The sequence below is a fragment of the Dreissena polymorpha genome, chromosome 8 (assembly GCF_020536995.1).
Source record: "Dreissena polymorpha isolate Duluth1 chromosome 8, UMN_Dpol_1.0, whole genome shotgun sequence".
Lineage (NCBI taxonomy): Eukaryota > Metazoa > Mollusca > Bivalvia > Myida > Dreissenidae > Dreissena > Dreissena polymorpha.
Genome location: NC_068362.1, coordinates 1,402,652 through 1,424,547, shown reverse-complemented (window position 1 = coordinate 1,424,547; position 21,896 = coordinate 1,402,652). Strand labels below are relative to the sequence as shown.

Genomic DNA, 21,896 nt, shown 5'->3' with positions numbered 1-21,896 from the left:
ATTGGGGCCAGTATCCGGCTCCATTCCCGATGGAAAAAAGTATCCAATTGGTGAACATTCTTCTGATGAGCATTTTTAGGTCCCATTTTGGCTAGCCTCTATCCCACCTTGTTGAATAAACCTGTTGCGTGCACGGACAAATGATGTCATTAATAAACAAACAATCATTCGCTGTGTTTCATTGTTTTTGATATTGGCGTTGAATAGAAAGAAGTTTATGTTGCTCGGCTCAAACACCGAAAGCGCTCACCAAGGCTCTCACCCCCGGCGTTCTAAGCCTCGCAACATAAAGTCTCTTCAAACTGCTTTTGTTTTTTTCCTCCAAAGAGCAGGTACAGAACCACCCGGCACTGACCCAAAGAAAGTGTGGCGCGCTCAGCAGCTCTACCTGTCTGCTTTCCACCCAGACACGGGAGATCTGCAGAATGTGATTGGTCGAATGTCCTTCTACGTGCCTGGAGGCATGGTGCTCATCAGTGGAATGGTGGCTTTTTATAAGTAAGTTATGTTGCATGATTCAGATACCTTGATACAGACTATAGAAATCTGACGTACAAAATTGTTAGTCATAAAAATATTAGACAGCCTGCACATTCAGTCTTATACATGTAATGCTGAGAGTAACATCATTGTTGATATTGGCAGAGTTAAGCTTCAATAGAATGCTATTAAAAAAACAACCTCCCACTTGACAACACAATAATAGAACAATTTACATGTTGTGTTCTTTTCTTTTGGGTATTGTGTTTGTTTTTTACCAAAATGTTTTGGTTTTAGAAAAATATGTTATGGGGTTTTTACGCATCTGGGCATGAAGTAGCTGTTGTGATAAGTCTATGTCCGCAGTGCGGCTTTGTGTATCATCAACTTTCAGCTTTTTCAAAAGTCTAAATGCCATAGTTTTGGCTATATCTTGATGAAACATAGTCAAAATATTTACATTGAAAGTATCTAGGCCAGATCGAATTTGGGCCTAGAAGGCCCCCCAAAAAAAAGTCACCAGGTAAAATATATTAATTATATTAATTAAAGTATGCAAAATCTTGATAAAACTTGGTTGGAATATGTTAGATTAACACTATCTAGACCAGGAATTTGGAATCAGAATTTCGGTCAAGTGTTTTTTTTTTAGAACAAAGTCACCTTTTCAAAAACTTTGCAACAACTCTACATGCCATGTTTATGATTGAATTCTCAGGATTCTTGCATAAAATGTTTATCTTTTATATCAAGGGCAACCTTGGCAGCAATTTATTTGGGTCAGATGGGGTCAAAAACTAGGTCACAAATTCAAATACTTGAAACTTGCTAATTTGATGAAACGCCTATTTATATAATTATATTCAATGGCGTTGTACAAAACATCTGTATGTACATAAAATTGATAAAAAATAAGAGTAATTGATACTATTATGGAGAATTAATTAAAGGATTAATAATCTAAAATTATGTGATATAAAAAAAATACTGTAAGGAAGCAATAAAACAATGCCGGTTACAATATTAAAACACAGTAAAAGTAAAATATTATGTAATAAATTGATATAACTAGGGTTAAGACAATAATTCTAATGATATTATAAGCAAAAATTTTTGGGAACATAAAGACACTGTTTTTCATTAACTGAAAGGATACATAAAAGGATATTTCTGCACTCTGGCTGTTGGATTCCACAAATAAAAGAAAAGACATAAACAGTGTAGATGCATTATTTGTGTCCTGATTTTAATGAAATTTCGTCTGAATGCCTTGATCATATTTACATGAAGCCATGTTTAAATCTGTTTCACATGAAGTGAACAACTAGTTCATTAGGGCAAATTGAAAAAAATTGTTGTACATGTACCACATGGCCTTCAGTTTTCCCTTATTGGAGAATTTATACCCTTAGAGCCACAGAGATTTGTGCTTGTTGTCCACTACCGGTGAAACCGGAGGGGACCTATGGTTTGCGCTCTGTCTGTCTGTCAGTCTGTCACTCACACTTTTCTGGATCCTGCGATAACTTTAAAATTTCTTCATATTTTTTCATGAAACTTGAAACATGGATAGATGGCAATATGGAGATTATGCACATCATTTCATTTTGTTCCTACGTCAAGAATTCTGGTTGCTATGGCAACAAATATAAAAAATAAAAAAATATATAAAAAATTACTGACAATGTATGAGTTTCACCGGTAGGGGACAATATTGCTTGGCAATCTCTTAATTAACTCATGACAAAAATTTAATGAATTTATTGAAAAGTGAATCTTGGCTGCAAGGTTTATTCTATACATCTAAATGTACAGTATATGAACAGAACAAATAATTAAAATTCCTTTTTATTTCCCCGGAGCGAATGATCGGGGGTATATTGTTTTTGGCCTGTATATCTGTCATTGTGTGTGTGTGTCTGTCTGTCACAAACTTTAACCTTGGTTAAACTTTTGCACTAACTTTTGCAATATTGAACATAGCAACTTGATATTTGGCATGCATGTGTATGTCATGGAGTTGCACATTTTGAGTGGTGAAAGGTCAAGGTCATCCTTCAAGGTCAAAGATAAAAAAAATAAAAATCAAAGCGGTGCAGTTGGAGGCATTGTGTTTCTGACAAACACATCTCTTGTTTAATGTGTGTAATAAGACCAATATTTGATGATGATGGTCCTGTAATACTTTTGCAATCTAGTTTTCATCTATAATCAGGTCCAATGCAGCAGTCATATTTTGGCAGTGGGCCAACCAGTCATTCAACGCTCTAGTCAACTATACAAACAGAAATGCCGAGTCGGAAATTACTCCACAGTAAGTTGATAGGCTTTTAATTGTTTAGTCAATATGAATATACTAATGCTTACCGGTAATATGTATATTTACTGACATACATTTCAAACCAAATTGTTGCAATACACATCATGCTATTCAAACAAGTTGCAAGACTCTTTTTGCTATTTTAACAAGTAAAAAGACTCCTTATGGTATGAGACTTACACCCTCGATGTTTTGCAGGAGAATAGGAGTAGCCTACGTATCTGCCACAGGCTCTGCATTAGCTGTGGCCCTAGGCTTGAAGGGGCAGCTGGCAAAGGTAGGGTTTATCTGGGAATGTTTGTTTGTTGGATAACTTAGACAAACAAATGAGTTTGCAGATTGATTTGTCAATCACCTTTAAGATCCGTGTACCTATTGTGCATTATTGATGAAGAGTATTGATTTTTGTTAATAAATACATGTCTAAAAATAGAGTGTAACATATTGCATTGCTTGTTGTTAATTCAATTATGCTGTCCAACTTCTCATGAATTTTAACAATCATATGGTGGCCAAAGTTTTTCAATGTATTTTTTTTTAGAAAGTATTTTTTTTTACCTAAATCTAGTCCCAAATTTCTATGGTGTTAGATTTTAAGAAGCTCTTTGGAAATAGTGTAAAAATATAAAAAATGTTTGAAGTTGTAATAACCATTGCACTCATATGCTTTTACTCATGATTTTTGTTCAGTTAAGTTATTCATAAAACAATGTCATTTTTTCCCAATTTAAAGGCACTTTAAAATTCCCATTTTAGTGAATGACAGTCATTACACCCAGATGGTGAAAGAAGCCCTGATTATCAATATAAAAGACCAGCAATCGGATAACAATTCCTTATTTCTTAGTGTGATAGAACACAAACATGCAACTTGTGTCCTTACAGCACAACTTTGATGTTTTTTAATTACCATCACAAATTGTTGTTTCTATGGTAATAGAAATAAGTGAATATTGTCGGAAAAATCTGGATCATGTGATTACTTAAATGATACAAAAGCTAGGGTGATGAAACAAGGTATGTGGATAGGAAGCCATATGGTGAATATGCACATTTTGCAGCTTTTTATGTCCCCCACCACAATAGTGGGGGACATATTGTTTTTGCCCTGTCTGTTGGTTGGTTTGTTGGTTGGTTTGTGTGTTTGTTTGTGCAAACTTTAACATTTGCAATAACTTTTGCCCTATTGAAGATAGCAACTTCATATTTGGCATGCATGTGTATCTCATAGAGCTGCACATTTTAAATGGTGAAAGGTCTAGGTCATCCTTCAAGGTCAAAGGTAAAATATATGGGTCAAAATCGCTAATTTAATGTACACCTTTGCAGTATTGAAGATAGCTTGATATTTGGCATGCATGTGTATCTCATGGAGCTGCGCATTGAGAGTGGTGAAAGGTCAAGGTCATCATTCAAGGTCAAAGGTCAAATATATGGGGACATAGTGTTTCACAAACACATCGCTTGTTTAATCTAGCAAATATTGTGGTTGCAAGAGTTACATAAATAAGTAAGACTGTCATAAAAATCTGGATCCTGTGATACCTTAAAGAGTTCTTAAGCTAGGTTGATTAAATTTGTTGTATGGATAGAGCGCCATGTGGGAAATATGCATGTTATTAGCTCGGCTGTTTTCTGAGAAACCTTGAGGTATTGTCATAGCCAGCTCGTTGTGTCAGTCGTTGTGTCGTTCGCCGTCCGCGTCGTGCTAAAACCTTGACATTTTGTCAAGGTTTTGAACATTGGCTCTAAAATCAAAGTGCTTCAACCTACAACTTTGAAACTTCATATGTAGATGCACCTTGATGAGTTCTACATGCCACACCCATTTTTCAGTCACTAGGTCAAAGGTCAAGGTCTTGTTTTAGATTTTATATCTGACCAAAAATGTGGTTATTTAATTTACAGAAATTAGTGAAAAATGTTTCAAAAATCTGGATCTTTCAATAGCTCAGAAAGTTCTCAAGCAAGAATGATGAAACTTGGTGTGTAAATAGATGGACTTACTTACATTTTTGTCCAAAATCAAATGTGGTTGCTGCGGTTAAATAAATAAGTTAAAACTAAAATCTGGATCCTGCAACAACTAAAAAAGTATTCAGCTAGGTTGATGCAATTTAGTATGCAGATAGAGAGCCTTATGGGACATATATATGAGCCGCGCTCTGTGGAAAGGGGATTTAATATATGTGCATACATTTTCGTCCAAGATTAGCCTGTGCAGTCCGCACAGGCTAATCAGGAATGGCACTATTCACCTTAACAAGATATTTGGTAAGAAGAGACTTTCTTGAAACGAAAAGTTTGTTATGTGTCGTCCCTGATAAGCCTGTGGGGACTGCACAGGCTTATCTGGGACGACACTTTACACACATGCATTAAGCCCCTTTCACAGAGCACAGTCCATATATGTTGTTCTTATTTTTAGTCAGGCAAAAGAATTACTCCAACAACATCAACGTGGTAGGGGACTGGTGTTTTGTCTATGACAGAAATATGCACATTTGCTATTTGCATTTACCACAAAATGGTTCTTGATATATATAAATAATAATGTATTTTTATGCCCCCGGTAGGGTTGCATATAGCAGTTGAACTGTGGGTCAGTCCGTCCGTCCGTCCGTCTGTCTATCTGTCTGTCTGTGCATGCGTCGGAAAACTTTAACATTGGCCATAACTTTTGCAATATTGAAGATAGCAACTTGATATTTGGCATGCATGTGTATCTCATGGAGCTGCGCATTTTGAGTGGTGAAAGGTCAAGGTAATCCTTCAAGGTCAAAGGTAAACAAAAATCCAAGGGAAGTAACAAGCTTTAAAGGGAGATAATTTCTATTTATCATTTGGCAGGTACAGATTATTTTTACAAGGGAAGTAATATTTTTTAAAGGCATATAATCAAGAATATAAATAAATAAATCAAAGCTGCACAGTAGGGGGCATTGTGTTAATGACAATCACATCTCTTGTTGTTTCCTATTTCAGCGTGCCTCTCCTCTGATGCAGAGGTTTGTTCCTTTTGCTGCTGTTGCCGCAGCCAACATGGTGAACATTCCTCTGATGAGGCAGAGGTAAGGGGCCGTAACTCTGCCAACATGGTGAACATTCCTCTTATGAGGCAGAGGTAAGGGACTGTAACTCTGCCAACATGGTGAACATTCCTCTGATGAGGCAGAGGTAAGGGGCTGTAACTCTGCCAATATGGTGAACATTCCTCTGATGAGGCAGAGGTAAGGGGCCGTAACTCTGATCCAACATGGTGAACATTCCTCTGATGAGGCAGAGGTAAGGGGCCATAACTCTGCCAACATGGTGAACATTCCTCTGATGAGGCAGAGGTAAAGGGGCGGTACTCTGCCAACATGGTGAACATTCCTCTGATGAGGCAGAGGTAAGGGGCCGTAACTCTGATCCAACATGGTGAACATTCCTCTGATGAGGCAGAGGTAAGGGGCTTAGCTCTGCAAACATGGTGAACATTCCTCTGATGAGGCAGAGGTAAGGGGCCGTAACTCTGCCAACATGGTGAACATTCCTCTGATGAGGCAGATGTAAGGGACTGTAACTCTGCCAACATGGTGAACATTCCTCTGATGAGGCAGAGGTAAGGGGCCGTAACTCTGATCCAACATGGTGAACATTCCTCTGATGAGGCAGAGGTAAGGGGCCATAACTCTGCCAACATGGTGAACATTCCTCTGATGAGGCAGAGGTAAAGGGGCAGTACTCTGCCAACATGGTGAACATTCCTCTGATGAGGCAGAGGTAAGGGGCCGTAACTCTGATCCAACATGGTGAACATTCCTCTGATGAGGCAGAGGTAAGGGGCTTAGCTCTGCAAACATGGTGAACATTCCTCTGATGAGGCAGAGGTAAGGGGCCGTAACTCTGCCAACATGGTGAATATTCCTCTGATGAGGCAGAGGTTAGGGGCCATAACTCTGCCAACATGGTGAACATTCCTCTGATGAGGCAGAGGTAAGGGGCCGCAACTCTGCCAACATGGTGAACATTCCTCTGAGGAGGCAGAGGTAAGGGGCTGTACCTCTGATCCAACATGGTGAACATTCCTCTGATGAGGCAGAGGTAAGGGGCCGTAACTCTGATAAGAAGCTATTACTTGTGTCATTGGTTGTATACCTGGTTAGGGCAGTAACTTTTATTAGGGTCTTTAACTGAGGTAAAAGGCAGTATTGCTGGTTAGGGCTATTACTTTGGTAAAGGGACCATACCACTGATAAAGGGGGTGCACCTCTTATTAAAGGGATAAGCCTGTGGTTATGAGGATGAAGCCCTGTAAAAGTGGCACAGTTAATTGATGTTGTGGTGTGCCTGTCTCAAAACGAATTCCATATTTGTTTCAGCGAGTTATTGGATGGTATAGCAGTATATGATGAGAACAATCGCAAAGTGACAGAGTCGCGCTATGCAGCTGTCAAAGGCATCAGTCAAGTCACGTTCAGTCGTATACTCATGGCTGCACCAAGCATGTGTACGTATGAGGAGTGTATATGAGTCTTGTTCTGGGAAAACAGGGCTTAATACATCTGCATAAAGTGCCGTCCCTGATTAGCCTGTGCAGTCTGCATAGGCTAATAAGGGTTGACACTTTGTGCTTTTGTGGAATGTTGAGTTTTAAGGAAGTATCTAAACAAAAGTCTAGTCTAGGTAGAAAAAGATGTCCCTGATATATCTGGGGCAACATTTTCCACGCATGCATCAAGCCCAGTTTTTCCAAAATGAGGCTCATATATCGATCCATTTCACAACAAAACCTGAAAAATTATTGATATTTTTTGGCATTAAATGAAGTGTTTGTGAAAAAAATAATTTTGTTGACACATCTGTGCATTTCTTATTTTGGGGAAAAAATGAGGAATTTTGCGTCGGTCATTAACAAGTGTATTTTTGTTCAATTTGTGGATCGGTCATCTCACTAAATCAGCGAAAATTATTTTCTCACAAATAATAAAGACTTTACAGTTTATTTATTAGTGTCACATTGATTAGCATATGCTAGTGATGGTCATACTGTGTGAAAAGGTAAAGTTGAGAGTGAGAAAGTCTATAGGGTGTACTTGTGAATAATTTGAGTCCAGATCTTGGAAAAACTGTGCTTAATCCATGTGCGCAGTCTGCACAGGCTAATCAGGGAAGAGACATTTAGCTTTGATGGATTTTTTTGTTTAAAAAGGTCTCTTTAAAACAAAAATTCAGTGTAGACGGTTAGTCGGGGCCCTCAATCTATTAAATCTGCCGCCGAAATTCGGCAGCAGTCCCCCACCTGAAACGTATACTTTGTTCCCTTTTTGGGGGGAAAAATTCCCCCTGAAAAAAAAAATAAATAATTTTTTAATATAAAGATGTGTCTCATGATTATTATATCTCAATTCTATTTCAATTTAATCTTTGCAAACATACTAAATTATGAAAAATGCAATGAATATAGTGCAAACATGTACAAATGTAATAATGAGAGAGTAAGTAAAAAAATCCCCCCAAAAGGGAAACGCCGCGAAAATTCCCCCTCCTAAAGGCTGCTGACCCCTCCCCCCAAAGTAGTGTGAGGGTGCTGTAAGTATCATTCCTGATTATCCTTTGCTTTATGTCAATTCATTGACCAGGTGATGTATCACATACACAACTGCAGCCTTTGTCAGACATCATACACATTGAACCCTTACCACTTAGATACATATTTTGACGCATTTGTAATCCCTTAGAAAGTTACATTTAATTAAATACCTTTCTTACTAAATTCAAGTTTTAAAGGCTTCATTTCCAACCCTTAGTTACTGATAAGCAGCAAACAGCATATAACCTGAACAGACTGTGAGTTAATCACAGGCTGTTTTGGTTTTAGGCTCGTTGCAAAAGCCATTTTCACTTTGCTTCTTATAGGGGAAAGGGTTAAAAGAGACTGGATGGGCAACAAACATCAAATTGCATTGATTGTAAGCTGTCATAAAAGCAATTCGGCAGTAGTCCCCCACCTGAAACGTATACTTTGTTCCCTTTTTGGGGGGAAAAATTCCCCCTGAAAAAAAAAAAAAATAATTTTTTTAATATAAAGATGTGTCTCATGATTATTATATCTCAATTCTATTTCAATTTAATCTTTGCACACATACTAAATTATGAAAAATGCAATGAATATAGTGCAAACATGTACAAATGTAATAATGAGAGAGTAAGTAAAAAAATCCCCCCAAAAGGGAAACGCCGCGAAAATTCCCCCTCCTAAAGGCTGCGGACCCCTCCCCCCAAAGTAGTGTGAGGGTGCTGTAAGTATCATTCCTGATTATCCTTTGCTGACTGCACAGGCTAATCTGGAACCACACTTTAAGCACATTCATTAAGCCCGTTTTTATAGGAACGCAGCTCAATAACTCTTGGTTCCCTGTTTCAGTATTGCTGCCTGTGATGATACAAAGGTTTGAGACCACGGCATGGTTTAAACGCTATCCATACATCAATGGACCAATCCAAATTGGCTTGTCAGGAATTATGTACGTAATAAGGTTTTAAAAATTTGTATGAGCCTTGCTCTGAGAAAACAGAGTGTAATGGATGTGCTTATAGTATTGGCCCAGATTAGCTTGTGCAGTCCGCCTAGGCTAATCAGGGACGGTACTTTCAGCTTTTATCGAATTTTTCTTTCAAAGGAAAGTCCAGTATGACTGCACAGGCTAATCTGGGACAACACCTTATGCACATGCATTAAGCCCCCTTTCCCCAGAGTGCAGCTCATATGCATAAATAAAATACCCCTTCTTTTTATACCCCCATTACCATTGGTAATGTGGGCTATATAGGAGTCACTTTGTCTGTCTGTCTGTCTGTCTGTCTGTCCCAAAATTTTATCCGATCTTCACCAAACTTGGTCAAAGTTGTATCTAGATGATGTCTAAGCCACATTTGAATATGGGTCATGCCGGGTCAAAAACTAGGTCACGGGGTCACATAGTGCGTTGTTAACCGAAAGTTTGTCTGGACCATAACTATGTCATTTATCGTAAGATTTTGAAATGACTTGGCACATTTGTTCACCATCATTGGACGGTGTGTCAAGCGAAAGAATTACGTCGATATCTCCAAGGTCAAGGTCACACTTTGAGTTCAAAGTTCAAATGCTTGTCCGGGCCATAACTTTGTTGTTTATTGTAAGATTTTAAAATCATTTGGCAAATTTATTCACCATCATTGGACGGTGTGGTGTGAAAGAATTACGTTGATATCTCTAAGGTCAAGGTCACACTTTGAGTTCAAAGGTCAAAAATGGCCATAAATGAGCTTGTCTAGGTCATAACTATGTCGTCCATTGTGACATTTTAAAAACATTGGCCACATTTGTTCACCATCATTGGACGGTGTGTCTCGTGAAAAAATTGCGTCGATATCTCCAAGGTCAAGGTCACACGTTGAGTTCAAAGGTCAAAAATGGCCATAAATGATCTTGTCCGCCCATAACTTTGTTGTCTATTGTGAGATTTTAAAATCATTTGGCACATTTGTTCACCATGATTGGACGGTGTGTCGCAAGAAAGAATTACATCGATATCTCCAAGGTCAAGGTCAAATTTGGAGTTCAAAGGTAAAAAATGGCCATTAATGAGCTTGTCCGGGCCATGACTATGTCGTTCATAGTGAGATTTTAAAATCATTTGGCACATTTGTTTACCATCATAGGACAGTGTGTTGCGCAAAAGAATTACGTTGATATCTCCAAGGTCAAGGTCACATTTGGAGTTCAAAGGTCAAAAATGGCCATAAATGATCTTGTCCGGGCTATTACTATGTCGTTCATTGTGAGATTTAAATACCATTTGGCACATATGTTCACCATCATTGGACGGTGTGTTGCGCGAAAGAATTACGTCGATATCTGCAAGGTCAAGGTCTTACTTTGAGTTAAAAAGTCAAAAATGGCCTTAAATGAGCTAGTCCATGCCAAAACTATGTCGTTTATTGTGAGATTTTAAAATCATTTGGCTCTTTGTTCAAAGTCATTGGACGGCGTGTTATGTGAAAGAGTTCTAGAGTTCAAAGGTCAAAATGGCTATAAATGATAAATGCATATTAATTCTTAAAAATCGCCATAAATTAGATTCTCATGGTTTGTGAAGACAGCATTCAAAATAGTTTGTGTCAATGCGGCACATGGGAGTATACCGTACGTCATGTCTGTGACAAAGATCTAGTTTACTAAAGGAAACCGTATAGGATTCATTTTGTGTTTCCACTTCTAAAATTTGTTGCTTGTATATAGCTAACAGAAACTTTATGTCAATTCATTGACCAGGTGATGTATCACATACACAACTGCAGCCTTTGTCAGACATCAAACACATTGAACCCTTTACCACTTAGATACATATTTTGACGCATTTGTAATCCCTTAGAAAGTTACATTTAATTAAATACCTTTCTTACTAAATTCAAGTTTTAAAGGCTTCATTTCCAACCCTTAGTCACTGATAAGCAGCAAACAGCATAAAACCTGGACAGACTGAGAGTTAATCACAGGCTGTTTTGGTTGTAGGCTCGTTGCAAAAGCCATTTTCACTTTGCTTCTTATAGGGGAAAGGGTAAAAAGAGACTGGATTGGCAACAAACATCAACTTGCATTGATTGTAAGATGTCAACAAAGCAATAAGTACTTTTTAAGAGCTAATTTTGGGTAGAAGGCTTGAAAGCTGCAAATTATGCTTCATCATGATGCTTTTAATTGAAATTAGTATATTTTAGTTGCCAGTGAATCTTTTAATCATTATTTACGTGAAAAAACATTTTATAAGATTGAAGTTGAGTTTTTCAGCAGAGAAGAAGAGTGTAAAAGAAAAAAAGGATATAAACAAAGATATATAGGACAGGCTTGACAAATCATTTTAAAGTTGGCATTGCGTGTCTTTCTTTCTAGCTGTCAGTGCATTTTTGTCTGTCTGTCTCACAGTCTGTGCTAGGGTGTCTGTGTGTCAGACCATCCATGTCTGTTGATATGTGTCTGTCGTTTGACTTGTCTGTTGGTCTGTAATGTCTGTTTAATGTCTGTAGATGTCTGTCTGTAAGTCTGTAGATGTCTGTCAGTCTGTATGTTGATGTCAGACTGTCTGTCTATCGATGTCGGTCTGTCAATGTCTGTCTGTGGATATTTGTCTGTTGATGTCAGTCTGTCTGTCAATGTCAGTCTTTCTGTCTATTGATGTCAGTCTGTCAATGTCTGTCTGTGGATGTTTGTCCGTTGATGTCAGTCTGTCTGTCTGTCAATGTCTGTATGTCGATGTCAGTCTGTCTGTCTATGTCTGACATTGTCTGTCTGTTCAATGTCTGTCAATGTCTGTCTGTCTGTTGATGTCTGTCTGTCGATGTCTGTGAGTCTGTTTATATCTGTCAGTATGTCTAATGACATCTGTCTGTAAATGTCAGTATGTCTGTCTGTTGATGTCTGTCTAGACATCACTAGAGTGAGGGTTTGATATTTGATGTTTACCATCATATGGTTATCCTCTACCAAATTTTCTCAAATCATGCCTCTGGAGGCCTCACTGGGGATACTAGGTTTCCTTATATGTATTTAATGAAAACTTTGAAAAATTATCTTCTCTGAAACTGCTAGGCCTAGAATTTTGTTATTTGTCATGTAACATCTTATAGTGGTCCTTTGGTTGAAATTTGCCCCGTTTTTGTTTTCCTTATATGTAGTGAAACATCTCTTGTGAAACTCCACTACACAGAGGTTTGTTATTTAGCACTTAACATCGTACAGTTGTTGTCTACTGGTTTGTTCAAATCAAGTCCCAGGGGGTCAAAATTGGCCCCATCCTGGGGATAACTTGTTTTAATGATATCTTTGCAGAGTTTGAAAATGGTTATGGTCATAGATAAACATGGCTGCCAGGGTGGTGAGTTTTCTCATATGGCAGAAGTGAATCATTGTGAACACTATAGAAGTCAAAGTTGTTGTCCAGTCTTTGTAAAACTTGCCCAGAAAATTTGCTTCTAATGATATCTCAGACAATTAGAAAAAAAATGGTTTGGAAAAACATTACAAAATGATTTTTAAAACCACAAAAGCTGCTTAGAACAGTTAAGTACTCCAAAGTCTCAGGTGAGCATCCTTGGACCCAGGGCGCTCTTGTTTCAATTTAATGCTAGCTCCAAGTTTGCCTTAAGAAGTGTTTGAATGAATGTGCAAAATAACATATACAATAAAATTACTGTATCGTCGCTGTCGTTCTCAAACCGTCTCATTTTTTTAATAGGAAACCTCGTAGTTGCAAATAAAAAAAATTATAAAAACGTTTTTGTCAAATTTGTCCAAACGAAACGACGTACCTATAGGTGAAATGGCGTCGCTACGACTTTTCGCCGGGAAAAAAGCCAACAATCATTCTACAACATTTCGTCACGTCACATGGCTTTTTCAAGGGCTCTGATTGGCGTAGAGCTACGAGATATCCCTTGTCAAATAAAAACACACTTTTTACCAAAACACACATTTAGCGCACTTAAAAGTGCGTTAATTGTGTGTTATTTGTTAATATGTGCGTTTTCCGTGTTCAAAAGTGCATTTAAGTGCGCTTTTTGTGCGTTTTTTCTTTACAAGTGCGTTATTTTAGTGAAAAAGTGCGTTTTTTGTGTGTTTTCTTCATCATTCTGTAAGTGCGCTTTTGAGTGTAGATGTGAGCAAAATGTGTGTTTTTTATCTAAGAAGTGCGTCTTTTATTTAGGAAGTGCGTTTTTTGTGTGTTTTCTTCATCTGTAAGTGCGCTTTTGAGTGTAGATTTGAGCAAAATGTGTGTTTTTTATCTAAGAAGTGCGTCTTTTATTTAGGAAGTGCGTCTTTTATCTAAGAAGTGTGTTTTAAGGTTTACAGATGTGGTTTTTTTCTCACAAAAGTGCGTTTTTCTATTTTGATGTGCGTCTTTTTTAAGCATAAGTTAGTCTTTTATTTCATAAGTGCGTTTTTATCATATGATCTGTTTTAAACGGATGTATCTAAAAAAGACACATGTTTAACACACTTCTTAAAAAGTGCGTCTTTAACAACCGTTTAGCAAATGTTGTACAGAAATTGAACAAGAAACAAAATTATTGTAGGCTCTAACAATTTATTTACATCAAATGAATAAACATAGACATATCTCAGTAACCTGTAATAATATAAGGGGCAGTTTGAATAATTACTGGTTGTCCATATTAACCTGTTTAATGTTTACATACTTTATCATACAATTTCAATGCATACCCTATTGCTTACGTTTTCATCTCAAACATTTCTAAAAAATTTCCACCTAAATCAGACTGTGTGTAACTAATTAAAAATATTGAAAGTGTCAAAAGTATTATGTGTGCTTGATAGTATCAATTATATTTCCTCAACATAAATAAGTATTTGAACTTTCTTATACTGATATTTATACCCTAATACAATTAATGTCTACCACATTGTTCATAAACATACATTTAAAAAGGCAATTAAAATAATATTTAAACTATTAATATTATTTGCTAAAACCATTCAGCATGTTATATTTAAATATTTACAATTAAATATAATGTGTTAAGGGTACTGTGTATTATTCAATAAATATTTTGGTTTTGAAATGACTGCCTTATCAGTATTTCTCAAATTATGCAATTTTTGGCTTATACACAGCATGGAATCAGATAAGAGAATAGCCATTCCCTATCAGTCCTCCATCTAAGCCTAACTAAGGGCTGTTGATATACTTTTGATTTGTTCAGGCACCATCTATTTGAGAACCACAGATAGGAAGTTATTTTTTTTAAACAAGCAGCATCAGCAACTGACTTTAAGCTAGAATTAAGACTTATTATTCTAGTGTAAAATGTCTTGAAATACTTTCAGCATGAAGTATTGTGTGATGAAAAAAATGTGTATTTACTACAATGTGTAAATCAACAATAAGTTTGTTGCAAATGAGATTAAAAGTGGGTGGTTAAAGACATATAAAGTGATATGGTCTAGTTCAAAGCTGCCTGTATTTTTGGAATACTGAAGAACATTCTGTTGTAACAGGTTCGTATTTTCAATTCTGCATCCGTTTTTTATTTAGTTTATTGAATTAATTATGATCATTATCATATTTATGTATTGTCACTGGGAAATGTAAATGGATGAGTAAATGTAATGCAATTTTAAAGAAAAACAACACCATTTGAATTATTATGGCTGTATTTTATGGTTATTGTCATCTTTAAGTTATTTATACCTATTTTTGGTCATTAATGAACAGATTTTCCCCCATATTAAATAAGAACTTTTTAATTTAAGGGTTAAACTCCATGGTGACCGTGAAATTTACATTGATCAGAAGATCCTTTGGAAAGAATGTGCATCATCGCATCGCCTGCCAAAAAAGGGAGCAAAAGAGAGACTACCTGATGTATGGACTTGAATACCAGGTTTTACCCTGCACAAGCTGGCCGACATGAGGAGAACAGGAGTGGGAAAATTGCGCCCTCTCCTTGACCAAGAAAAGCTGGATTTGTTTAGAGGTAAAACTATACAGGGTACTGGCTATTGCATTTTAAAGGTGTCACACTTCCGACCAGTCCACACAGCAAAATGAGACCACGTATCTTGGTACATTTTCGAACAGTATTTTCTATCAAACGCATTTATTTATGAAAAGCGTTAAGTCACATGTGATCAGGGGATTAAAATTGCAAAATAAACAACCAAAAACAACAAGCAAACAAACTAGTTTTGATTTAAATTTATAATTTTTATAGCAACGAGATTACCATAACAGCAATATGCAACACTTACATTATAAAATATCTTTCAGGACCTGATCAAATGAGATCATGCACGAGACACATCGCTCAAAGGCCATGACAGTATAATAGTTGCAAAGAAGTTTGACCGGCTGGTGGCAGACGTGGAGAGAAAGATGAGAGCTGCACTCTGCCGCCTCAAAGAAATGCTGACAAGCCTTAATTGATATGCATCTTTCTTATGTATATAGCTGTTTGTGTGTATATACTGTACATGTTATTATAGTATGCTATTATTTTTTGTTTATTTATAATCAAATTATGTTTATATTTATTTCATCAAATTGCCATTGATATGAAGAAATGCTGACAGGACTTGATTGATATGCATCTTTCTTATGTATATAGCTGTTCGTGTGTATATACTGTACATGTTATTATAGTATGCTATTATTTTTTGTTTATTTATAATCAAATTATGTTTATATTTATTTCATCAAATTGCCATTGATATTTACTCATGTATGTTAAAAAATGTTGGTGTACATTAAAGTATAAAATTGAATTATCTTGTAATTATTAAAATACACAAATATATATGTTTATATAATTATTGGTTTTTATTGCATATCTGAATTAAAAAAAACTTAACAGCATATAATTGAATCAACTGTTAAGGCAAAAGATGCACCTTTAACGCACATGTGTGCTTTTTGTGAGTGCGTTTTATGCTTCCATTCATGTGCGTAAATTGTGCGTTTTGTGTGGGTTATAACTGCGCTTAACGTGCGTTAAATGTGCGCTTTTTGTGAGTTAAATGTGCACTTTTTTATTTAAAAAGCGCACATTTAACGCACATAAAAGCGCACATTTAACACACATGTGCGCTTTTATGTGGGTTATAACTGCGCTTTTCGTGAGTTAAATGTGCGCTTTTTAAATAAAAAAGCGCACATTTAACTCACAAAAAGCGCACATTTAACGCACTTAAAAGCGCACATTTTACACACATAAATGGCAGTCAAAAACGCACTTATAAAAAGCGCACGTTTAACGCACATTTAACGCACATAAAAGCGCACATTTAACACACATGTGCGCTTTTATGTGGGTTATAACTGCGCTTTTTGTGAGTTAAATGTGCGCTTTTTAAATTAAAAAAGCGCACATTTAACTCACAAAAAGCGCACATTTAACGCACTTAAAAGCGCACATTTTACACACATAAATGGTAGTCAAAAACGCACTTATATAAAAAGCGCACGTTTAACGCACATAAAAGCGCACATTGAACACACTTATAAAAAGCGCACGTTTAACGCACATAAAGCGCACATTTATCCACAAAAAGCGCACATTTTCTTGTTTGTTTGTTTTTGTTAAAAACTCACTCGGTAAGAAAAAGCGCACAAAAAACGCAGTGCCAATACCGCCACGTTTAACACACGCAAAACGTACTTAAAACGTACATTTCACACACTTTTTTGAGAAGGGATAGCACAAAACACGCGCCAGACTTCATATATTCGGAAAAGACGAAAAAAATATTTTGAAAAGTTTGGAGCTACGAGGTTTGAGAACGACAGCGACGGTATGAAAATAAGTCAATGAGAACTTTTTATGCCCACGGTAGGGTGGCATATAGCAGTTGAACTGTCAGTCCCTCAGTGTGTACGTCCGTCCGAAAACTCTAACATTGGCCATAACTTTTGCAATATTGAAGATAGCAACTTGATATTTGGCATGTGTATCTCATGGAGCTGCACATATTTGAGTGGTGAAAGGTCGAGGTCATCCTTCAAGGTCAAAGGTCAAAAAACAAAATCCAAGGGAAGTAACAAGCTTTAAAGGGAGATAATTTCTATGTGAAATCATTTGGCAGGTACAGATCATTTTCACAAGGAAAGTAATATTTTTTAAAGGGATATAATAAAAAAGAAAAGAATTAAAAGCGGCGCAGTAGGGGGCATTGTGTTTCTGACAAACACATAACTTGTTTTGTGTTTCTTTCAGAGCTATTTTGGCATTTAAGTATGCTTTCAACAGTGTTCTCCAGAAGCACCAGCAGCTGGCAATTTCACCGTTACAAACAATCTTGGCCCTACTACTTTTCCCCAAAATATCAATTCAAAACAGTGCAAAAAATGCCCGTTTTAGTTTCTTTATAATGGAGAACATTGGCTTTTAAATGTATTTGTAACATTTTTAACATTTTATTCAGGTTGTTAATTATGGTCCCTATTGGATGTGCTCTCTTCAACCAAAAAAGGTATGGATTTTTTAATGTTCAATATAATGCACATAATGATAAACTAAGTCACAAGATATTTTCATGTATGATGTAAGAATATGAGTAAGTTGGTTGCTGCTACATGTTTACATGGCATTATTTCTGATGAAATTAAATTTTTTGCCTGAAAACTAACTTGTTTGACAGAAATGCCAGAACATATAATTATGTTGATTTCCAGAAGTGGTTGGTGTAAATGGAATATTTACTTAAGTAACAAATCCAAAATAATTATATGCGCTTCATTCTGGGAAAACTGGGCTTAATGCATGTGCACAGATTTATCAGGGACGACTTTTTCCGCCTAAACTGGATTTTGCTAGGAAGAGACTTTTTTTAATAAAAAAACACCAGAAAAACGGAAAGTGTCGTCCATGATTAGCTTGTGTGGACTGCATAGCCAAATATTCGACAACGCTTTATGTTTATGCATTAAGCCCCTTTTGAAGACCGTTGTTCATGTATGCAAAGCGGAAAGTGTCGTCCCTGATTAGCCTGTCAGATCTTGGACAACACTTTACGTTCATGCATTAAGCCTCTTTTTCCAAGACCGTTGTTCATGTATACAAAGCGGAAAGTGTCGTCCCTGATTAGCCTGTCAGATCATGGACAACATTTAACACATATCCATTAAGCCCCTTTTTTGAAGACCGTGGTTCATGTATGCATTGTTGTTATTTCAGCTCAATTGCTGTTTCCCGTCTAGCCACTATGGACAAGAAAGACCTGTCTGTACTGGAGAGCCAGTTTGGTTCTTTACCCGACCGTGTGTACTTCAACAAGGGCTTGTGAGGGGACAGTTAGCGTTGTATAGCTTACGAGACATTATATTATGTGATTAACTTGTTATATCTTATATGTTAAAGAGAAACGAAGATCAATGGTGCTGGTTAGGATTTTTTTTATGTATTTGATATACCGAAATTAATATAAGTTTTCAGACACTTTAAAATAATAAATTTTGTTCGTGTCTGAAAATTTAGATACACAAAATATTCAATAATTACAGGTGTCCAAAAATTAAGACAAAAATTAAGGTGTCTGAATATTATAATTAAAGTAAATGCAAACAAGATATGTGTTTGTCAGAAACACTATGTCCCCTTTTGCGCCTCTTTGAAGCTATAAATTTGACCTTTGACCTTGAAGGATGACCTTGACCTTTCACCACTCAAAATGTGCAGCTCCACGAGATAGGCATGCATGCCAAATATCAAGTTGCTATCTTCATAAATTGCAAAAGTTATTGCAAATGTTAAAGTTGGCGCTAACAAACAAACACCCAAACCAACTGACAGGGCAAAAACAATACATAAAAATCAATGTACAATATTTTTGTGTGTGATTAACTCTTCTTTTTCTGCTTTAAAAACTCTTGCCTGAAATGATATAGAACAAAACGTAAAAACAGAAAACAATCTGCTTCCATACTAGGACAACACTGTTTCAACTGCTGTTGGGAAAATCCATTGTTTTCTACCATTATACATTGTTATTTACCCAATAAGGAGAATGTCAGGGTCCATTCCCCTCAGGCATGCATTTGCCAGGTTTTATGACCTTAATCTGGTTATAATTACAACTTCTGTCACTTTTATATTAATGCTTCATTCTGATTGGATAATTTGTTCACATGACCAGTTTTTCATTTTCCAATGAACCCACTTTGTATGCACATTTTAACATAAATATTCATGGCGCTACTTTCTGGTAATAAACAAGTTGCCAAAATGACATTATGTTTTGGGCAAAACTTAAACGATATACCCATTTGACGGTGATGCAACCTAACTGAAAATAGATTCATACGCTAGATAAACAAGGACTTTTATGTCCCTTACCACGATAGAATTTCAGCTTTAAGATCATTTTGTGTTGTAATTATTAAAATTGAACAGCATTTTTTTGCATTTCATCGGTGTAAAAGGGAAAAGAACACCTAATTTATGCACAAACGCCGTCGGCGTTTATGCAGATTAGACATAATTTTTCCAACAGTTCATACACCAATAAAATGCAGAAAAATGCTATTCAATTCTTAAGTAAAAATCCATGATCGCATTGTCACAAGATAAGCGAAAACAGGGCAGATAACTGTAGAATAGGGCGGTAAAATATACTGTCCGAAAATTAAGAGCTGAGGCATTAATTTTGGACAAAAGTCCGTAAATTAAGTCACGAAAAATCATTGTTTTTGCTAAAAAAGAGACTGTATGAAATCTTAGGGCCAAAAACTTAGAGAAATTATGGTAAACAATTCATTTTTTTCTTTGTATAATAATGTATATGAACCATGTTCTAGAATATCTAGGCTTAATGCAAGTGTGTAAAGTATTGTCCCTAGTTAGTGTTTTAAAGAAGTCTCTTCTAAATTAAAATCTAGTTTAGGCTTAAAGTGTCATCTCTGATTAGCCTGTTCGATCTGCACAGGCTTCTCTGGGATGACACTTTTCGCACATGCATTAAGCCCAGTTGTCCTAGAACGCTGCTCATTTGTTAAAAGGACACAATGCTAAATGGGGCTGCCTATGGTTGGTGTACTTAACAGTGATATATTTAAACTGATTTTACTTTGTATATAATACTCAGATATGTGACATTGTACCCTATTTAAAAGTGTCCTGTATTAAATGTAGGCTGATTGACAGGTCTGTGTGCCTCCACTATGTGAACAAGCATAAAGAATCATGTTACTTGTCAGAAAACTTGAAAGTTATGCAATGGACAATTCTTAAACTAATGTGTCCCGTTCTGAGAAAACTAGGCATAATTCATGTGCGTTAAGTGATGTCCCAGATTAGCCTGTGCAGTCTGCACAGGCTAATCAGGGACGACACTTGCTGCTTTTATGGTATTTTTCATTTAAAGAAAGTCCCTTCTTACCAAAAATCTTGTTTAGGCGAAAAGTGTTGTCTCTGATTAGCCTGTGCAGATTGCACAGGCTAATCTGGGACAACACTTTCAACACAGGCATTATGCCCAGTTTTCTCAGAACTGGACACAAATGATGCATGTGCAGATTAACACGTCTCATACATTTCCCTCAGCTTTACTCTATTGGTTGACATGGACAACATAATACAAGTATTTAATATTAATATTTCTTCACAGAAACGTGATTATACTTTTATACTGCAAAATTGTACACTAGTTTACTAATGGGATTTAAATTTATATTTATGATTTGCTAATGAAGTAAATGATTTTGTGCTAAAGTTGTTAATTTATTTGAAGTTAATTTATAGAGGATATTGGTTGGACTCGGTGGATTATCGATTTTAATTCACGAGTGATCATAGAAAATAATATTATATATATATATTTTCTTTGATCAAGAGTGAATTAAAATCGATAGTCCACTGAATCCAACAAATTTTCTTTTTATTTTATGCTTTTTTTCACAGTTTATATGCATTTTTAAACAGTTTAACTGAAGAATTTCGCTGGGATATGACATCATTTCGTGACAAAAAAGACGTCATTTCACAAAAAATAGTGAAATTATTATCGATAATGTTCACTGATAATTTTCACAGTTTGCAACAGTGAAATTATCAGTTTTAATTCACTGATATTTCTCTATAAACCACCGGAAAGCATAAAATAAATTTGAATAATTCAGGTTTTGATTAGATGTACTGCATTATTGTTAGACATGTATTGTCATTTTGTTTTACAACTCAAATTTGTTGTTTACAATGTGAATATCATAAATTATAAATGAAAATCATTTTTTAAATGCAATTCTTTACTTTACAAATACAAAAGCATTAAATTACCATATATTTACACGTACATGTACTAGGTAGTGAGACAATTTTTGTCTGTATTTTGTCAATTGAATTAAGAATATAAAACAATATTTCTTATTTGTTAACAAATTGCACCTTTTTGTCATTTTTTTTCCACTTGCAAGATTTTGAACATGTGATGTTTTGCTATCATTTGTATTCACATTTGTTTTTAAATTTAATATTACACAATACATGATTTTGCTATTGCTGTTTTGTTAACTTCAATGTAACATTTGGTTATACATATCAAGATTATAATTAAAAAATA

The 21,896-nt window shown here is 35.9% G+C and overlaps 1 protein-coding gene across 1 annotated transcript in view; it reads left to right on the top strand.

Moving 5' to 3' along the window:
• Positions 1 to 21,896, top strand: part of LOC127842733 (sideroflexin-2-like) — a 27,697-nt gene extending 5,801 nt beyond the window's left edge. The window contains exons 3-10 of the mRNA XM_052372419.1: positions 328 to 498; positions 2,696 to 2,794; positions 2,999 to 3,077; positions 5,786 to 5,871; positions 7,165 to 7,292; positions 9,210 to 9,309; positions 17,766 to 17,813; positions 18,518 to 21,896. Of these exons, the coding sequence (XP_052228379.1) occupies positions 328 to 498; positions 2,696 to 2,794; positions 2,999 to 3,077; positions 5,786 to 5,871; positions 7,165 to 7,292; positions 9,210 to 9,309; positions 17,766 to 17,813; positions 18,518 to 18,626 (820 nt within the window). The 3' untranslated portion in view covers positions 18,627 to 21,896. The remainder of the gene's footprint in view (positions 1 to 327; positions 499 to 2,695; positions 2,795 to 2,998; positions 3,078 to 5,785; positions 5,872 to 7,164; positions 7,293 to 9,209; positions 9,310 to 17,765; positions 17,814 to 18,517) is intronic.